The sequence below is a fragment of the Macaca mulatta genome, chromosome 3, assembly GCF_049350105.2.
Source record: "Macaca mulatta isolate MMU2019108-1 chromosome 3, T2T-MMU8v2.0, whole genome shotgun sequence".
NCBI lineage: Eukaryota > Metazoa > Chordata > Mammalia > Primates > Cercopithecidae > Macaca > Macaca mulatta.
Genome location: NC_133408.1, coordinates 96,725,300 through 96,744,321, shown reverse-complemented (window position 1 = coordinate 96,744,321; position 19,022 = coordinate 96,725,300). Strand labels below are relative to the sequence as shown.

At 42.0% G+C, this 19,022-nt stretch overlaps 1 protein-coding gene across 2 annotated transcripts in view; it reads left to right on the top strand.

Moving 5' to 3' along the window:
* Nucleotides 1-14,167, top strand: part of ITPRID1 (ITPR interacting domain containing 1) — a 134,781-nt gene extending 120,614 nt beyond the window's left edge. For both annotated transcript variants that reach the window (XM_015133759.3, XM_077996953.1), the window contains 5 exons: nucleotides 2,071-2,153; nucleotides 2,603-3,907; nucleotides 11,525-11,652; nucleotides 12,407-12,518; nucleotides 12,986-14,167. In XM_015133759.3, coding sequence (XP_014989245.3) covers nucleotides 2,071-2,153; nucleotides 2,603-3,907; nucleotides 11,525-11,652; nucleotides 12,407-12,518; nucleotides 12,986-13,297 — 1,940 coding nt within the window. In that variant the 3' untranslated portion in view covers nucleotides 13,298-14,167. The remainder of the gene's footprint in view (nucleotides 1-2,070; nucleotides 2,154-2,602; nucleotides 3,908-11,524; nucleotides 11,653-12,406; nucleotides 12,519-12,985) is intronic.
* The last annotated feature ends 4,855 nt before the right edge of the window (nucleotides 14,168-19,022 follow it).

Below are 19,022 nucleotides of genomic sequence, written 5' to 3'. Positions count from 1 at the left end.
TTGGGTGAGACCAGAGCAGTGGTCATTCTAAGGCTAATTATTTCTTACTCCTGAAGCAAAACACTTCTGAGTATTCTACCCCTCAATGTCCTGTGAAATAGAAGGTTTTGCATCTGGCTGGTGGGCGCATTCCCTATTCCAGGCTCTGGATGAGTACTGGGCAGTGTTTCCCCTGATCCTTTCTGGTGGTTCTCTTCCCAGCTTTTGGTGGTTTTTCACATGCATGAGCTCATCAGTACTCAGCTGAATACTCAAGGGAGACTCTCTTAGAGTTCTCTCTGTGTGCAGCTCCTTCTTCTCCTCTATGTGCCATTTGAACTCTAGCTGGCTCAGTCTTTTTGGACTCCTAGCTCTGTTTCCTCAGCTTCATGTGTCTGCCAGGCTCAGCCTGGGTTCCCCCTTCTCATGCCAAGACCTGTAAACTCTCTCAAAGCACTAAGCTGGGTAACTATAGGGTTTACATCACATCACTTATTCCTGTCTCTCAAGGACGGCTATCTATAACTGTCTGAGGTCCACTGTCTTGAAAACCATTTTTTTTTTTAACATATCTTGTCTGGTTTTTCAGCTGGTTCGGGTACGAGGAAAAATCTAGTCCCTATTACTACAGCTTTCCAGAAGCAGAAGTCTCATATAGATCTATGACTTGCAAATATTTTCTATTTTTTTACCCTTAACTATGTAACAAGAGGCAACGGCGAGGCCAAAGATAAGCATTCTCAAAATTTTGCTCAAAGTTTCTCAATCTCTCTAGGATTGAGCTATTTTAAAATGTATGCCCTCTGATTTTTAGCTTTTAGTTAGGTTTGAGGCTGAATTAAAGAATATGGAGTTTATAATGTTTAATTATACAAAATTGAGCTGTTACTTTCTCTTGACTTTGGCCTCAGGCTGAGCTAGCTGGGCTTTGGGCTGGGTCGGCCACCTGTGGGACTGTCTCCACTTGCTGTCTTCGCTCAGACACATGGACCGTTAAGGATCTTGGGGATTGTTGCCCAAAGGGAGAAGAATGATGCTGCTTTTGTGAGTGGAACTGTCCTTCAAGGTGAGGTCCAGCAGAGATCTAAGCAGAGGCTAGGATCATTTCCCTCCCTTGAACTCTTCTTCAGCGGTTGTTCAAGCAAAGGCAAATCCCCTATTTATCACTTAGGTACCAAATACTCAAGCATTATATCTAAGGACAATGAACTGTTTCCTTTTAATTCACCTCCCAAACACATAACCAATCTTCTCCCAGGACAGACAAAGCTCCTCCCTCTGCTCCTTGTATTCTGAGGAGGCCACCTTGCAACCCCCTCCTCCTGAGAGACTGCCTATTAGAGCCTATACTGTGTTATAACTGAAAGCATTTCTCATTAAAGAAGAGAAAAAAAATTCCATAATTTAATCTTTAGCATGGAGACACTCTGGTAGCCAACTATTTCCCCCACAATATATAACTTAATATTTACATAAGAATCTACAGATAGATTTAACATTTCATGGATGCTCCTGTTTACAAAGTCATAACCTGCCCACATGTGACTTTGCCCTTTCTCTGCATGTCCCAGCCTCTCCTGGTGACAAGAGCAGTGATCTAAAACACGAGCACAAACTTGTAGTCATAGAAATAATACAGCTGCAGCTAGCAAAGGGTCCTTATCCAAATTTTAGTAAAAAGAACAAGAATATATATATATATATATACACACACACAAATATATAAAATGTGGTCTTTTATTATTTTATTAGTGTGGCATTTAAGGCATATGTGTTTCCTTCTGGATTTTCTTTCCCTTAGTAAAGATTCATCTCACAACCATATTGTTCTTTGGTTTTGAGAGACATTAGTTTCTCTTCCTTCGTTTCATGTTTTATTCTTTGTATCAGGAAACCAGTGATGCAATTTTATGTGAGCTCTCTGACAATGGAGAAAAAAACATCCTTGGAATTCCTTCATTTGTTTTTTCTTCCACACAGTGGGCATTTCTGCAGGATCCATGGTGTGTCAGGCACCTAGAGGGGTTGATCCCAGTCCTGCTGGCCGCATGTTTTCCCTTTAATAACCTAAAGACCTTTTTCCTTCTGCAGGTGCCAGGGTGGACAGAGCAAATAGCTGCCAGTCTGACAGCAGTGGGTTCCTGGAGGACCCGCTGGAACCGCTGCCCCTCCAGGTAGGAGGGTTTGGAACAGGGCCATGTTGCTCATCCCTCACATCCCACTTCAGCCCTATCAACCAGGCTGCCACCCAAACCTCACTCACAGCTAACTCAGAAAGAGGGGTGTTTTAAATCAAGCCACAGCTGGAAAGCTTGAGAAGGCACAAACCACCTGCACCCAAGGGGCAGGGGAAGATGGAGTCATATTAGACAAGGTGCCAGAAAGTGTGGCCTTCCTTTCCTTTTGATTTTTCTAAGCAAGGAAGCTGAGCCCCCTAGAGAGGGGGACCTTGGTAAAGTGGTAAACAGATGCAAAACCTAATGTTGCAACCCTTGTCTCCTGACTCCTAAGGAGTCAATGACAAAACACTCCTAATGGCAATGACAAGAAGAAAATCTCGCCTTAAACCTGTTGCCTCCTCCACTTCCTGACCTGTTTCCCTTTGTCCTGGTTTCCTCTACAGATGCCTTCCTTGCCAAGCAGCCAGAGTCCTGCTGAGAATGGTGGTAGAAAACCAAGAGATCAGAGTCACAGCGTAGGATCATCCCAGGACTATCAACTACAGTCAGATGGGCCAGATTCCAAGAGTAGGGTGAGCGCATCTTTTTCAAGCCAAGACACGAGTGCCTTGGAAGAAAAGGCCTCAGCATCTGTGGTGGAGGAAGAGTTTCTGCTTGAGGCCATGGAGGAGCCACCAGAGCTGTATATCCCAGACATGGCCTGTGCCAAGACCACCATGAGGGGAGAACACCCAAGGAAAGACAGCCATCTGCGGCAGCTTCTGCCAATGTCCCACAATGAATATGAGGTTACCGGATCCACAGCCACTTCCAAATATGATCATCCTCTGGGGTTTATGATAACCCGCATCACAGAAATGCAGGATAGTTTTCTGAGGCTTGAGGGGGCTGGCAAAGTGCAAAGCCACCACTTTGAGTCTCAAAGATCACCTGGAAATGATCATACTCAAGACAAGTTCCTTCATGTTGACTCTGAGGCCCCAAGAGAAGAGGAAAGCAGTGGACTCTGTCCTGACACCAACCACAGCTTACTGGCACCAGAAAGCTCATCACAGTGTGTCCCCAAGCACAGTGAAATCATACCTTATGCCACTGACCTTGCTCAAACATCTGAAAAGCCCATTCTCCACCTCCATAAACTGCCTGGAGATCCTGCCCAGGTGAAGTCAAGGTCTTGTACTTTGGGTCAGATACTACCTAGGCCAGAAGCTGAGATGGAAAACCTTCCTTTAAATACTGGCAACTCCAGGTCTGTAGTGACCCAGATGTCCTCCAACCTGGTGTCGGCTGCTCAGGGTGCTGTGTCCTTGGGGACTGGTCCCAGAGGAACATCTTTAGAATGCACTATGTGTGATCCTGTTACCACAACAGAACCAAGACTGGGGACAGAAGCAAGACAGTACAATGATGCTTCCATTCAGACTTTTGTATGTGAGCCCAGGCCCTGGCATTTCTGTTCAGTTCCAAGCAACAAGGCCTTGACATATGGGCCCCAGCCCCTCACCAAATCCGTCTCTCTAGACTCAGGCTTCCCTAGTATCTGCCCATTGGGCACCTGCCATGCTATACCCGCCCACTGCTGCATCTGCTGTCATCACCACTCCCACTGCCACTGGGAGAGGCAAAGCCCTGGCCTTGAACCCTCAGTCTGTAGGCACTCCCTCTGCTCACTCACTGGTCACCGGGAAGCCCAGTTCATGACGACTTTGAAAGCCCTTCAGGACACTACAGTGAGGGAGCTATGTTCCGTAAGTGTTCACACTTGCAAAGATGGAGAGGCAAATGCACCCATGATAAACACCTCAGGGATAATGTTCATACTTCCTTGCTGAATGCAAGATCTCAGGGCAAACGTTTCTATTTTACATCATGAATAACATTTGTAGAGCGCTTTATTGTTTATGATACAGTATCACACATTTCTTCTTGATACTTCCAATCAATCACCTTTAGAAATAAGCAAAGCAAATTTTATTATTAATCTTCATTTTACAGGCGGGAAAACTGAGGAGTAGAACCATACATTCATATGTCTAAGGTTATAAGCATTAACACATCTGTAACTCATCTCCAGTTCTAGCTGAGAAGTTCTGTGTCTTAAATTTGTTTAGCTGTATAATCTTGCACAAGCCATTTAATATTTTTGTAAAATATTTTGTAAAAATATTTTTGTAAAACTGACACAGGATTGTTTTAGGATTAAATAAGATGAACCCTGTAAACCACTCAGCTCAGCATGTGGCACATGGAAAGCTCTAGGTAATGTTAATTGTGTGGGTATGTTACTCTTATAATCAATTTTTGTGACTGTTTTGCATTGTTCAGGTCTTGAACTTAGAGCTTCTCATGTCAAATAGAGAGGCTTTTGGTCACCTTTGCTGAATCTATTGAAAGGTGGACCCTACAGTTACTGAGGACTAAATGGCTCCAGCCTTCTCTAGCCCTTGATTCATCAGTAAGTGTTTAATGAGCCCTTCCAGTTTCTCCTTTTTAGCAAGTTTTCAAGGCAAGAGATGATCTAGGCTTTCAAGGCCAGCCATTGATTAAAAAATTAAGACTATTGCACATAAAACCACTTGTATAGTGAGTTGAAAAGGTGAGGGGGCTCGCACAGAGAACGTAGGTAGAGCAGGGTGAAGTGGAACCATGATTTACTGAGCGCCTACTGTTTGGTGCCTGCAGTTACCTTCCCATTCTCTTAAGTCCACAAATATTCAGTGAGTGCCTATGCTGACCATTTTCCATTATGTCATTTAATCTTCATTTTAATCCATTCCATAAATATTTGTTGGGCTCCTAATATATGCCAGGTCCTTCTTCTTTTACAGACAAGAAAACTAGAACTGAGAGAGTTTAAATAATTATCTCAATGCCTGCTAATGACTAAGTGGGAAGTCCAAATTCAAATTCAATTTGAGTAACAGTAAATTGCTTGACACTACAGTCCAAGCAAAGAAGTGTCTGACTTTAAAATATCTAAATCTATATAAGTGTAAAATTAACATTACAAAGTGATTATTTGAAAGATAAAACAAATTACTACTTGGCCTTTCAACGTATGAAAATTGCCTTACATAAATGTGATATAAAGAAAGTGATTACAGGAAAGTTTAAATAATTTATCAGATCATTTTTTAATTGCAAGACTCCCAGGCATTTGGAATATTTTTATATGAACCTAATATTAGTCAGAGTTGAACAGGTAAGAGAAATCTTCATTTAGGCATAGTGCTCAGTACTAGGTATATTCTCCAAAAGTTCAGTGGAAGAAAAGAACAAGACCTAATGTATGCTGGGTCCTTCTTGAGTATCAAAAGACCTTGGTTCAAGTCCTGGATAACAGTAGGGTCGTCATCACCATAACTATCACCACCACCACCTACCACCACCATCATCATTATTATCGTCATTATTTACATCATTTGTTGAGGGGATTTTAAATGCCCTAAGTAAGTGGTTTTCAACTGGGGATAATTTCCCACCTCTGAACTCCCAGATGACATTTCACGATGTTTTGAAATATTTTTAGTTGCCACAATGGGAGGGGGGTGGTTGCTACTGGCAACGAGCGGGTAGAGGCCAGGAATGCTGAAAAACATCCTAAAATACACAGAACAGCCACCACAACAATGAATTCTTTGGCCCAAAATGTCAATAGTGTCAAGGCTGTAAAACTCAGCTCTAAGAGAATAAACATTTACTCGATCACATAGTTTGTAAGGGAAAAATGTTAGGGATGAAAGATAGCTGGAGAAGGTGACATTTTGAGAGGCCGTATGGGGAAAAATATTAAATCCTAGAATTAGGTACTCCAGTTTCGACAAAGAAAGACTGGTTGTTGGTCTAACATAGGAATGCATATCCTGAAGAAAGATTATTTTTCTAATTTACATTTAAGACAAGCATTACAAAGATTTTAAGTCATATTTAGTTTTATATTTTGTTAAAAATAACAAAATTGTGTTCAAAACTCCAGAAGAAATGGTTCTTCTAGACATATCCAATTTCATTCTTTTAGTGTAAATGCTATAGATGTTTATTCCACAATAAGATACTATCTAAATTTTGTTTACATCACCACTCTTAAAAACAATATAAATAATTTATTATTTGTGTTCAGAAGACAAATAACAAACATATATTCATAGACTAAGAAGTGAGACATCTATTGCATCAAATTGTCTTTGGGATGTACTATCACTTAATTTATTCCTTAGTATTATAATTAGGTATCTATGGCAACAGCTGTATCTTGAACAATAAAAGCTATATCTTGAAAAAAGAAAAATGGCTAACACAGCCTCCCATGACACAAACTGAAAACACGACCTACCTAATGAGGTTCTTTCATATAGCTGGGGTGCCTTGGACAAATCAGTGCAAATAAAAGAGGTACCAGGGTTGAGAGTGGCTCAAAAGTGGTTCTGACTACAGGTGCCAGAGGGTGTGTAATCTATCAGGCAAACCACAGCATCCAGAGACCATGACTGGTCAGTAGCACAGCCGAGTAAGACCATTAGTGTAAAAGGTTTGAGAGTCTGTGAGGTACTGGGGGTGTCCTGATGAATTTGCAGAAGCACGGTTCTGGGGATTGAAAGTACGAGTGGGCATCTAGCACCTGGGAGCAGATTCGCAGGTAGAAGGATTGCAGCTTCTCAGAGGAAGGTAGGCTGGAAAGAGTAAGAGGTGGCCCTGGGGAAACAGGCACAGGAAGCTACAGCCAGATTCATCATGGTAAGGATATTATTTAGAATAGGAGCAGAAGATTAAACTTGGGCCAGCTCCAGGGTGACCAAGTGTGGACCCAGCTCTTCTTATTCCTCGTGCCTAGTGTCAAAAGAGGGCTTTGGGTGTGAGTAGCCCCAGCTGTTGTGGAGAGATTTGGCAGCTGGAAATAGATGTTCCTCCTGATTTGACACTTTGGCATATCAACACTTCTGCAGAAAACAGGGAGGTTTTGTGGCCCATTATGCTCAGTAACTATCCTCAGACGTGGGTAGATTTTAAACAAGTAGGAGTTTGAATGGGTGAGGGCCACCATCCAAAGGCTTCTAATGCTTTGTCTCCTATTGCGTTCACCTTCTTTCCTCTTAGAATTTGCAATTATACAAAAAAAGGTACTTTTATATCCAGTTGATTTGGCATCATACACCTGCTGAAATGGGTGCTATATAAGGTTTTACCAGATGACAATGAATTTCCCTTTATTTACATCCAAAGAAACAGAAAAATACACTCAAAGGAAACAATTCAAACATACATGCGTATACGTGTGCATATTTATACTTCTATGCAGGCATCCATATGTGCACAGACACATGTGCTGGAAAGCAAGTAGAAATAGGGGATTGCATTCCTCCATAAGAGGAGACTGCTTAAAGACATTTAAAGCACAAAGAGAACAAGTTACTGCATGCAGCAGCATCTACTATGAGTGAGCCTGGGTTTGTAATGCCTGAAAAATATTCCGAAGAAAATTGGCTTTAAATTAGATGCCAAGTGCTAGACATGGCTAGAAAATTTATTTATGAAAATATTAACAGGAAATAGCTCTTGAACCAAGTGAAGATTATAAGCAGAGGTGGACATCTCTTAGAAGACAATGGGAGGCCGGGCATGTTGGCTCACACCTGTAATCCCAACACTTTGGGGGACTGAGGTGGGTGGATCACCCGAGGTTAGGACTTCAAGAACAGCCTAGCCAACATGGCAAACCCCATCTCCATTAAAAATACAGAAAAAAAAAAAATAGCTCGGTGTGGTGGTGTGTGCCTATAATCCCAGCTACTCAGAAGGCTGAGGCGAGAGAATTACTTGAACCCATGAGGCAGAGGCTGCAGTGAGGCAAGATCATGCCACTGCACTCCAGCCTGGGCAACAGAGTGAGTCTCCTTCTCAAAAAAAAAAAAAAAAAAAAAGGATGAAGAAGAAGACAATGGGAGTTCTGAGCAGATGTTGAAACTAAGAGCAATTTTACGTAAAGGACTTGAAGACTCAAAAACATCCTTATCTTACCCCCCTAATATAGCAATAGCAATATATAACACTGTAGAGAAACATTTGACTAACTGATAAATGCCATTTTTCTGGCCTCTTTGGGTTTTCTAGGGTAATGATTTGTTGATGTTGATATAATTAAATTTTCACATATAAGTGAGTTCTTTGCAATAATTTGTTAATTTAAAAAAATGGTTTTTTGGTATAACTAAATTGTTATATATAGGTAAATTCTTCAGGATAATTTGTTAATTTTAAAAAGTGTTAATTCAAAAAAAATTCCAGAAAATAAAATAAGATCTATCAGAAATAAGATTTCTGAATTTTAGAAGTACTTCCATATTGTTTATGATTTAGTTTTAGAGAAAAATAAAGGTATACAAATAAGGAAAAGTAATATGAGCATATTGGAAGTGAAAATTCATTGTCTTTTGGTGATGGTGCTCTTACCATTGAAGTTAAAATTTGTTTCAATGGGTTTGGGTCAGTAGAGCAGAACTTGCATTTGGCATTTAGGTTATAATCAAGCCTTTATATTGTAAGAAAAAGAAGAAAGAAGAAGGAGGAGGAGGAAGAGGAGGAGGAGGAGGAGGAGGGGGAGGAAACATTCAAAACATTCTGTTTTCGAGGAGTTTTATTTATTTATTTTTCTTACCTACAGTTTTCTTTATTATGAAATCATTTCTATACTTATTCTAGGGCTAAAATGTTTTTTTCGATATTTCCAAATGACCAGAAGATGGCACCGTTTCAGAATCTTCCGCATCCCTCCCTTCTCAGAGAACAAACACTCCATCAGTTATTCCCAAACCCAAGCACCCCAGTCTTATGCCTTTCAATCACAAAAGGCTGCCCCAAAATAACTAGATGAGCATAAAATTCAGTGTTTATGATGTTCAGCCTATTTGAGCACCACACTTCCATGACCCTGGCGTCACTGTCCCTAGAACTTTGAAGTGAATTTGAACCAGTTGGGAAGTCTTGGTTACCTGATAGGAAGCTACTAGAACCACTCAAACAGCCTGCCGCTAAGGGACAAGCAACTTATCCTTGTGTTCAACTATACTGTGGTCCCTGCTGTGACTCCGATCTTAGAAGAAAAGAAATGAACCAAGAGATTTGGGTTTGAAATCTAAGTGTTATTTTTTGACCACAGACAAGTTAACTAGCCATTCTATGTCAGAACATGTATCTATAACAGATGCCCTTCGTGGTCTCCAAGATCTTTTCTGGTCTTAAGAGCCATAATCTAGCATTCCTGCCAACATCAGTATCGCTTCAGAGATCCCCTAACTGGTTCAAATTCACTCACATTGATGCAAGAGTAATTGGGGAGCTTTACTATGCAAAATATGTTATTCAGTATAAAAATTAGAGGATAGAATCAAAACCAAACTCCCAAAACAAAATATGGAGAATTTTCAATATAAAAACATTACTCTTAGGAAAGTATTTTCATTATGACAATTCTGGTAAAAATAGCCATCAGGCTGCCAGGATGTTGGCCATGTGGTTTAGAGAGGAAAGGTAAGAAATCTGGGACTTCCTAGAAACAGGGCTAGAGGAGTCCACCTAGCTGTAAGGTTGGTCTCCATGGAAGGAGGAAGAAGAGAAGGTTAAAAAGAGCCAGGCTGCAAAATCAGTTTCCTTTAAAGAACATCACAGAAGCCCCACAGCATGTTCTCTGTTCCCATCTCATTGGCCATTGTCTCTGGAAGGAATGCTGGGAAATATATATTTTTTTAGCTAGACACATGGCTGCCTCTAAAGTATTCTTGTTAACAAGAATAAAGGGAAAGATTGTGATAGTCAACTAGCAGCCTCTGCTGAGCTGATTTTGGGAAGGGGTCCAAGCCTGTGGGTCGGACAGAGATGGCTTTAGGGCCCAACAAGCATTAATATTACTCAAATTCAGATGGTTAGTGGCCCTGGAATTCTGGGTCATGGATTTCAAAGCATGATCCAACCCAGGATGCAAAACAAAGGGGATAGCTGGTAAGAACTCAGCAAGTCATCAGAGTGCCAGCAAATGGACTGGGCTTGGAGGTGCCAAAGGTAAATAGCTTTAGTTAAAGCCATGAAAACAGATTGTGTTCAGAAACTACTGACAGTAGGGGAAAGAGCTGAGCTCCACTTCAATTTGTGCAGAGGTGATTTGGGTATTCTAAAGAGAGAATAAGGGAGGGTGGAGAGCAGGGACTCAGTAGAGCCAGAAAAGTGAAAAATCACAAAGAATTGGTCCATGTCAATGCCATTAGACCAGCTGTGTTTGTGAGCCAGCAGTAACTGAAGTTAGGATTCTGCCCTCCAAGAGACTGGGGACAGAGGCCCAAACCTTCCAGATGATTACATTTCAAAGGAATGGCTCTCAGGTCCTTGAGAGAGACGCTTGTGAGTTGTAAGAAATACATATTTACAATTATAATCAACTTTTAATAAATCCTCTCAGAAAGGGCCTATGTCAGGTGTTGGCAAAAGCAAACAGTAAATTTTCCTGGCAGCCTTCAGATTTCTCAGGCAGGCTTTTTCATGGGGAATGGGGAGGCTGAGGTCATCCCAGGGACACAGCCCTGGTCTGCTGGAGCCAGACTGGAGGGTGGTCAAGTCTGTTAGTGGAGAGTTCCGAAGTTCTCAGGGGCTGCAGGAATATATTTAAATTAGAAAACCAAGGCAAAGGCACAGCCTAAGAGAGAAAGTCAGATTTAAAGGATGACTACATCAGCAGCAATGGGAAGGATTAAAAGGGTAGACGGAGTTCAATTCTAGACTCCAACTCCTGGAGATGACAGGATGCCCAACCTTTGCCTGCCTTCCTCAGGGTGGGCTTGTTCGGTGGATGAAGCTGATCCTGCAGATTCCAACATCCAGGACTGTGACTAAGCAGGACTAAGACTAATAAAAATTATTCTAAGCAGATTTTCTTTAATCAAACACATACCAGCTGAACAGATGTGTTCAATGTTATTGATACTCAGAGTGACGCAGTAGCCAGCACCAAAGTTAAACAAGATTAAACAGACTCAACTTCTCACAAACCCTTATGCTGGCCCTTCCCCTCCTCTCTTCTACCTACATCCTTGCATCCCTACATCACCTAGGCCTCCAGAATGCCTTCCAGCCTCTGGGACATAACGATTGTCACCCAAAGGCCACCCAACAACAGCTGCCCTTCTGTCCCAGATGAGCACTGTCACTAGTTGTTTTGTGAACCCAAATATTGGGCTTTTCCTATTCCCATCCCCTTAAATTAGCAGTAGGGCCTGTTTGCGAAAAAAGTGAGCTCAAATGGGAAGACAGGCTCCACCATGGTGAGCTCTTGCAGAAGATCGGAAAAGACTTTCTTCTCAGTTCTTTCTCATTGTTCTCAGTGCACAGTCCATGAGATGGAAGCCGTGAAGACGATATGCCAGAGTTTCCGGGAGTATTTAGAGGAAATTGAACAGCACCTTATGGGACAGCAGGCCCTCTTTTCCAGGCACATGTCAGAGGAGGAAAGGTAATTACCTAAGGGAGCCATAAAAGTAAGTACCAGCCCACACACGTGGAGCAAGGAAGGTAATCAGGGCAGGACAGATGAGCACCCTGGAGCAGAGCTAATGAGAAACCAGCCAGCTTTTCCTTTGCTTTCATGGTCTTGTTCTTGCTTTCTCTGTGGGAATCTGTGAGAGCCATTTGCTAGATAGCAATACTTATTCCTTAAGTCAAGGGCTATTGAGAAGGTCAAAAGGCAGGGGCATTGCCAGCAGGATGTCTTTAATCAATGGGATGGGGCTCGTGCAAATGCAAATGTGAGGAGTTAGAAGAGTTTCAAAAATCTGCATTATTTTCACATAGATTGAAAACACGTCCCAAAAGTAGATTCGTCATTCATTGCCTGGGGCTGGGGATGGAAATCGGGTTTAACTGTAAAGGGAGGGGCATACAGGTTCTTCTTGGGGAAATAGAAGTGTTTTAAAACTGGATAGTGGTGATGATTACACAATTTGGTAAATTTATTAAAAATTATTAAATTGTGCTCTTAAAACAAGGGAACTATGTTATACTGCAATAGGGTTTATTTTTTATTTATTTATTTATTATTATTATTTTTTAAAGAAGACAACCTTAGTAATGTCTGCAACTGACACAAATAAAGATGACATTCTCTTTTAAGAAACTGCAAAGGAAGAACCTATATTATGAGGAGACAATGGAAGAGTGCACCTGGGAAGGATTGTTAAATTTGGTTGTTTTCTATTATTTACTTGCAGGGAGGAGGCCGAGCAACTGCAAACGTTACGTGAGGCCCTGAGGCAGCAGGTGGCAGAGTTGGAATTTCAGTTAGGAGACCGGGCTCAGCAAATCAGAGAAGGGATTTTACTGGTATGGGTGATGGGGTGTGGAATTTGACTGTATCCAGCCTACCACAGGAGAGGTGCATTAAATGAGAAACCCGATTGTGCAATCATTTCAGAATCTAGGTTTACATGCCAACGCCTTCATTTTAAGTATACAGAGAAGTACTTTGGTTTGCTCAAGGGTCCACAGCCAGCTGATGGTGATTCTGCATCAGAATTCCGTTCACCTGTCATGCCAATCTTCCCCCTGCCCTGTGCATCATACAGAAGTCTTATTAGCCCATTTTCCAAATAAGAATAAGAATCACAGGCACAGTGAAGCTCATCTTTGGAGCCAATATAAGCTAAGTCACTATCAGAATCTCCTGCTGGCTCGAAGAGCCCATTCTAGAGAACTGACCACCTCATAATGCCTAGCTCGCAAGTTTAAGTAAGCTGTTTGGTGCCAATGGGATGTGCTGTTTATTCTTTTCCCTCTTGTTTTCCTTTTAGCAGCTGGAGGTTCTCACAGCAGAGCCACCTGAACACTACTCAAATCTGCATCAATATAACTGGATAGAAGAAAGCAATGGCCAGACTTCATCTTCTAAAATCCACCCAGGCATGGCCCCAAGGACTGTCTTTCCTCCCAGTGATGGCCAGCAGGCTCCCTGTTCAGGTGGGACCCAGTTGGCTGCCTTCACTCCACCCACCTTGGAGAACAGCACCAGGATGTCTCCTTCATCATCAGCTCGTGCAAAGTTAGGTCCAACCCCTTTGTCAAATTGTCCTGTTGGAGAAAACGATACAGATGTCTTCCTCTAGATCAGAGCAGCTTTGATTACCTTCATACAAAATGTAAAGGTCCAGAATAGATGTAGCAAGGAAATTTCAATTTTCCCCAAGGAGAAGGGTCTGCCAACCGATTGTCAGCTATAGCTTTCATATTCTACCCTATGGTTAAACCCAAGAGGAGTTTAGAATACTTTAATATTCATTCAATATAGAATAACTGATCACCTAGTCTGTCCCTGGCACAGAGTATGCAGCAGTGACTAAATAGTATACAGTCTCTGCCCTGCTGGAACTTACAGTGTGGTGGGGGAGATAGAATTGCAAACAAAAAGTATCTGAGACAGATCTCAGTCAATATAGAAGTTTATTTTGCCAAGGTTAAGAATATACACCCAGAAGACAGGTCTGTGCCTTTCTCCAAAGATGATTTTGAGGACTTCAGCATTTAGCGGGGAAAGAGCTGCTAATGGGGAAAGAGGAAGACATTTTTAAAAGGTGTGGGTACATAAGAGGCAAACAGTCGCCTTCTTTTGGGTCTGATCAGCTTTTCTCTATGCAAGAGGGGGAAGAGGAACAGTCACTTACGCATTCATCTAGCTCAGTGGATCTGCGATTTTACAGAAGGTAAAATAAACATAGGGCAGAGGAAGCAATCGGATATGCATTTGTTTCGGGGGAGCAGAGGGATGGCTTTGAGTCCTGTTCTTTGTCCTGCAGCTGTGAAGAGAAGCTATCAATGTACTTTGTCAGGATAAAATTCAACAGAACTGTTTTAGACTAAAGATTTTAGGGCCCACAAGGAGTTTCCCTTGTGAGGGAGGTATGTAGCTTTTAAAAAAATCTTTGTAGCTATCTCATTTAGAAATAAAATGGGAGGCAGGTTGCCTGATGCAGCTCCCAGCTTGACTTTTCCCTTTTACTTCATAATTTGGGGTCCTGAGGTTTATTTTCCTTTCACAGAATATAACATGTACATACATTTATTATTAAAAACTCTGAAGGAAATAACAAGGTTTTATGAAAGAGAACACAGAAGGGAGCCTGATTTAGATTAATGTTCAGACAGTCCTGGTTGAGGAAGTAACAACAGAAGAAGGAAGGAGGATCCAGGCCTCAGAGGTACCAGACTGTCCAAAACCCTCCAGTCACGCAGCCGGTGGGAGTACCAATGAAGCGCCTACTGTGTGCAGACCACTTTTTTAGTGCTGGAGACAGTCATAAATAAGACAGATGGACTTTCTACTCAGAAAGAGTTGGATGAAGAGTAAGACCGAAAACAAACAAACAAACAAACAAAATCCAACAAGCAAATAATTACAATCCTGAAAAGAGCCTTAGAAGACAGTGTGATAATATTGCAAAGGGAGATGTGGCGTGAAACTGTACTGCATTTGTCAGGGTGCTTGTGGAAGGGGAGGCTTTTTGGGTAAGACCTGAATGGTGAGGAAATGGAAGCCAAGTGCAATTTTGCAAAAGAACATTCAAAGCAGAAGCAATGGAAAGTTAACGGGCCACCAGATGTAGAGACAGCCAGTGCTGCTGAGTGTGGTGGGGCATGGGGATGGAGGGAGGGAAAGGCTGAGAGGGAGTCGGGCAGACTCTAGGCCATGGCCAAGTCTTTGCACCTGAATCCTTTTTCCAAGGGTAATGGAAAGCCACTGTAGGTTTTCAGCAGGGTCATCATATAATCTGATTTATGTTTTAAAGTCATGCTGGCTGCTTTATGGAGAAAGCATCCCTGGGGGCCTAAAGCGAGGCAGAGTGCCCAGCTAGGAGGCTGTTGCTGTCATCCCCGAGGTGAGAACCAAATGTCCTCAAGTTGCTTCTATCCAGCCTTGGAAGTTTGTGAGGCTCCCACCCCAGTGGAAATGCAGGGAATGGCACACAAAGGCCAGAGGCACTGGGTCTCTAAGGAATGGGGAATAGATGCAGAATGGAATAGTCAGGAAAAGTTGCTGGGAAAAGTAATGCCATGAGGGAAGTTTATAATTTGTATGAAAAGATGGTCAAAGGAGAGGTCACTTCCTAGCAAGTAACTTCAGAAACTAATTAAACCACCCACTACTCAAAACCATCTCACGTCCTGGTTGCACTCTTCCTCTTCCTTGCTTTTTGGAAAGTCTTTGACTCAGTGGGGCCTTCCTACCCTTGGGACACCACACTGTTTTATCCATGGACTTACATCCTCAGAATGTGGACATCCCATTCTGTCCTGAATTCTCTTTTCTTTCTCCATTCCTCTGTCCTCAGCGTACACACAGACTCTCCAAGCATCTATGAGCCTGATTCCCAGCTCTCTCCAGTATGCCAGCCCAGCATTCCCTACTGTCCACATGACATTTTGACGTGGAAGACTTGGCTGTATGTCTCACTCGTAGCTAAAGCTGACCTGGTCATTGCCCTGACTCAGTTCATCTTCCTGATCCTCTCCGTAAGTGGCATAGCCTTTCTCCTTGGTGCAGGCTGAGCGCCACAGTGTGCATGGTCTCCTGCCCCTCTACCCTGCCCTGCTCAGTTGGTCAATGACCACACCAGTGCTGAGTGTACTACCAAAAAATACCTCCCAGAAGTCCCCTCAGAACCAATTACCTGGCGACAGTGCAACATAGGTGCCGCCTAACAGCCTCCAGCCGCTTTCTCTCCAAACTGCACTGGCCTCTGCCAGATTGGGCTCCCTTAGCCACCAAGTGGGTCATATTTCCCGGACCTACAGTGAATACCCAGAAAGTACTTTTAGAATATCCCAGAGAATGAGAGAGAAATCACAGGATCATACTTCCCAGAGCAGCCTTCCACCAGAAATGAAAGTCCAGGCCTTGGAGTTATTATGCCCCTCTCCTCGCCCTTCACTGCCTCATTCCTTTTTGCCACATCCCCATCTTGGCTCCTATGTCATAGCTCAGCTTCCAGCCAAATTGTCTCCTGATGCATTGCGTTTCTGCCTCCAAATCGTTTCCCTTGCTAAACTCCTAAGCTTTTACTCTTTACCCAGATCTGGCTTTTGACCTCCCCTTCTCCATGTAAACTCCAAGCTCTCATGCAGTTTATCCCTTGCTCCTTCCCTGTAACACCTACGGAATGAAAAGGAACACCTGGCTCTAGGATGTCCCTCACCTGGCAGCCATCTGCTTTACCAGTCTCATTTCCTGCTCTGCCCTCAGATGAATCTCCAATTCTATTCCCCTAAACCACCTCGTGTGTTCCTGCTCCCTCTCCTTTGCTGAAACAAATGAAGTATCTCACCAGTAAGTCCTAGCGCAGACCCCATCTCCTGCACAGGCTTTCCTTGATGATCTGTGGCAGAAGCGATCCTTATTTTTTGAAACTCCTATATCACTTTGCTTTTTTGTTAGGACACTGAAAACCTCCTGTCTTGTGTTACCATTATCCGTGTAGGTCATATCTTCTCCAGTAAACTTAAAGCTACTTGAGGACTGTGTAGCACCCAATACCCTGTGTTTAAGAGAGACTATCTGGATGAAAGTACACACTCCTTTCTTTATCATGTGTGATCTCGGGCACTTGCTCTCTTTACCCTAGTTTCTTCCTCTGTGAAACAGGGAGAAGAAAAACAACATAGAGTTGTTGGACAGAATAAATACAGTGAATCCCGTGTAGTATTTAATCCAATGCCCATCGCATAGTAAGTGCTCAATGCATGTTGGCTGTTATTACAAGTGCACGTACCAATAACTCAATAAATGCTAACTGTAATTACTGTCTTCCTTCTGTTGAAAAGAACTCTGTTAGCGAAGTACTTTGTGCACAAAGAATATTACCTACTGCTTGATGAATGAATGAGATGAGGATAAATTATCAGTCTCAGGAGACAATGAAGAGAATGAATTGGCTATGGTAGAAGCACGGTTGTATGTTGTAGAAGGAACTGAGTTTAGATTGTAAAAAGGGACTTATTTATGGATGGTTTTGATGTCAGAAAGATGACTTCATATGTGATGGAGGAGGGAAAAGACCATTTATTATCTTCTGATGAAGAGTAGCAAATGGAACAAAGGTCTCCAAACATTTCATGGTATTTCCTGTTTTACTCTCCTAATTCTCCAAAAAAGAGCACAGAAGGGAAATCAAAATGTAGAGAGGCTGCTCTATCCCACCCAGGACCTTTGCTATCTTCGGTGCATGATGAACAATATTTGCTGATGCTGCATCCAAATACCACCCCCGATTCTCAGGCCTTCATGCTCAGACTGAATTACACCACTGGCTTTCCTGATTTGTGTAATAAATGTGTGTGTACACACACTATATACATATATATACACACACACATATATATACATATACACACACACATATATGCATACACATATAAATATGTATGTGTATATATCTCTATGTGCAGGCACACACATGCACACACACACACAAAACCTACTGGTTCTGTTTCCCTGGGAAACTCTGACTAATACAGTAAGGAAGAGCTAAGATATAGGGAGACTATCCTACAAAAATACATACTGAGTCCTGCAGTTTATTACTAATAAGAAGCAACTGAGCTCTGGGGTTAAATTCAGGATTTGGGGCTTAAATCCAACTCCATTACTTATTATTTGTCTTGGATAAAGTATGTAACTTTCCTAAGCCTCAGTGTCATCATCTGTAATTTAACAGAGTTAATGTATACAGAGCCCTTTACAGCAAGCCTGGAACATGGTTAGTGCTTAGCAAATGGTAGTACTGTGATGGTTAGGATGGTGATGATAGTAACAAGAGTAGTAACAATTTCTTGAATGTCTACCTACAGGCAAGGGACAGGGCTAAGTGCCTTATTTGCATTATCACTTATCTTCACAATAATCCTGAAAAGTGGGAATTAATCTACCCACACATACACTCACACATACATACACGCACACTCATTCAAAAAGACTGTAAGTTGTCTAAGCTCTGGCAACTATTAAGGGATTGAGGTGACTCTTTGATTTCTTGATTTGTTAAATCAGTGGTTTGTCATGGCTCTGCCAAGTTTTGGGGCTTATGTGGTGCCTACTGCTAGGCCCAAGTCAACCAGAGGAGTCCTGCTTCTGTCTGCATTATACATTGAACATTAGCAGAAATTTATTTAAAAAAAAAAAGATCTCATTGCTATAGAAAAGTTTGAAAAATACTGCACTGTGCTAATTGCATCTGATGCTTGCAGTCAGGTATCGGTTCTGAGTTGCTTTCATACAAGGAGATGAGTTCCGCCACATAGGAATCCTTTTAAACCATCATCCTAGCAACTCTTAGCTTACTACTACTTGCCCACTGCCAAGAATAATGGCAAGAGTCTTTTTGCAGTTCTGTAATCTTACTGTTCCATTATGAAGTCCCAAGATCCTGTATTCCCTTTTTTGTCTTATGCATTGACCATATTCAAGATGACTATATTCAGGAAAATCCAGATCACATATTTGAAAATAAATGGTATCATTGTACTAAATATTTGCAGAAAGTTAACATAGCAAACCTTTTAATTATAAGACCAAACTCAAGTTTGGAGTCATCTCATTTAAATGGAAATGAAAAACAAGACAAAGTAAAGTCACACTATGTGATTATTTCCAAATTTAGAAATTAGCCAAGGGAAAATGTGGCCCCTTCTACATTAAAGCACAGGGTCCTACCCTGTATTAATTTCATTCCATCCAGATTCCATTTCAGTATTCAGAGCCAAAAGCGTTGAATAGGTAGGATCAAGTTGAGAAACAATACTTGGAAACTCAAGTCACATCTTTTCCTTGATTTCGTTACA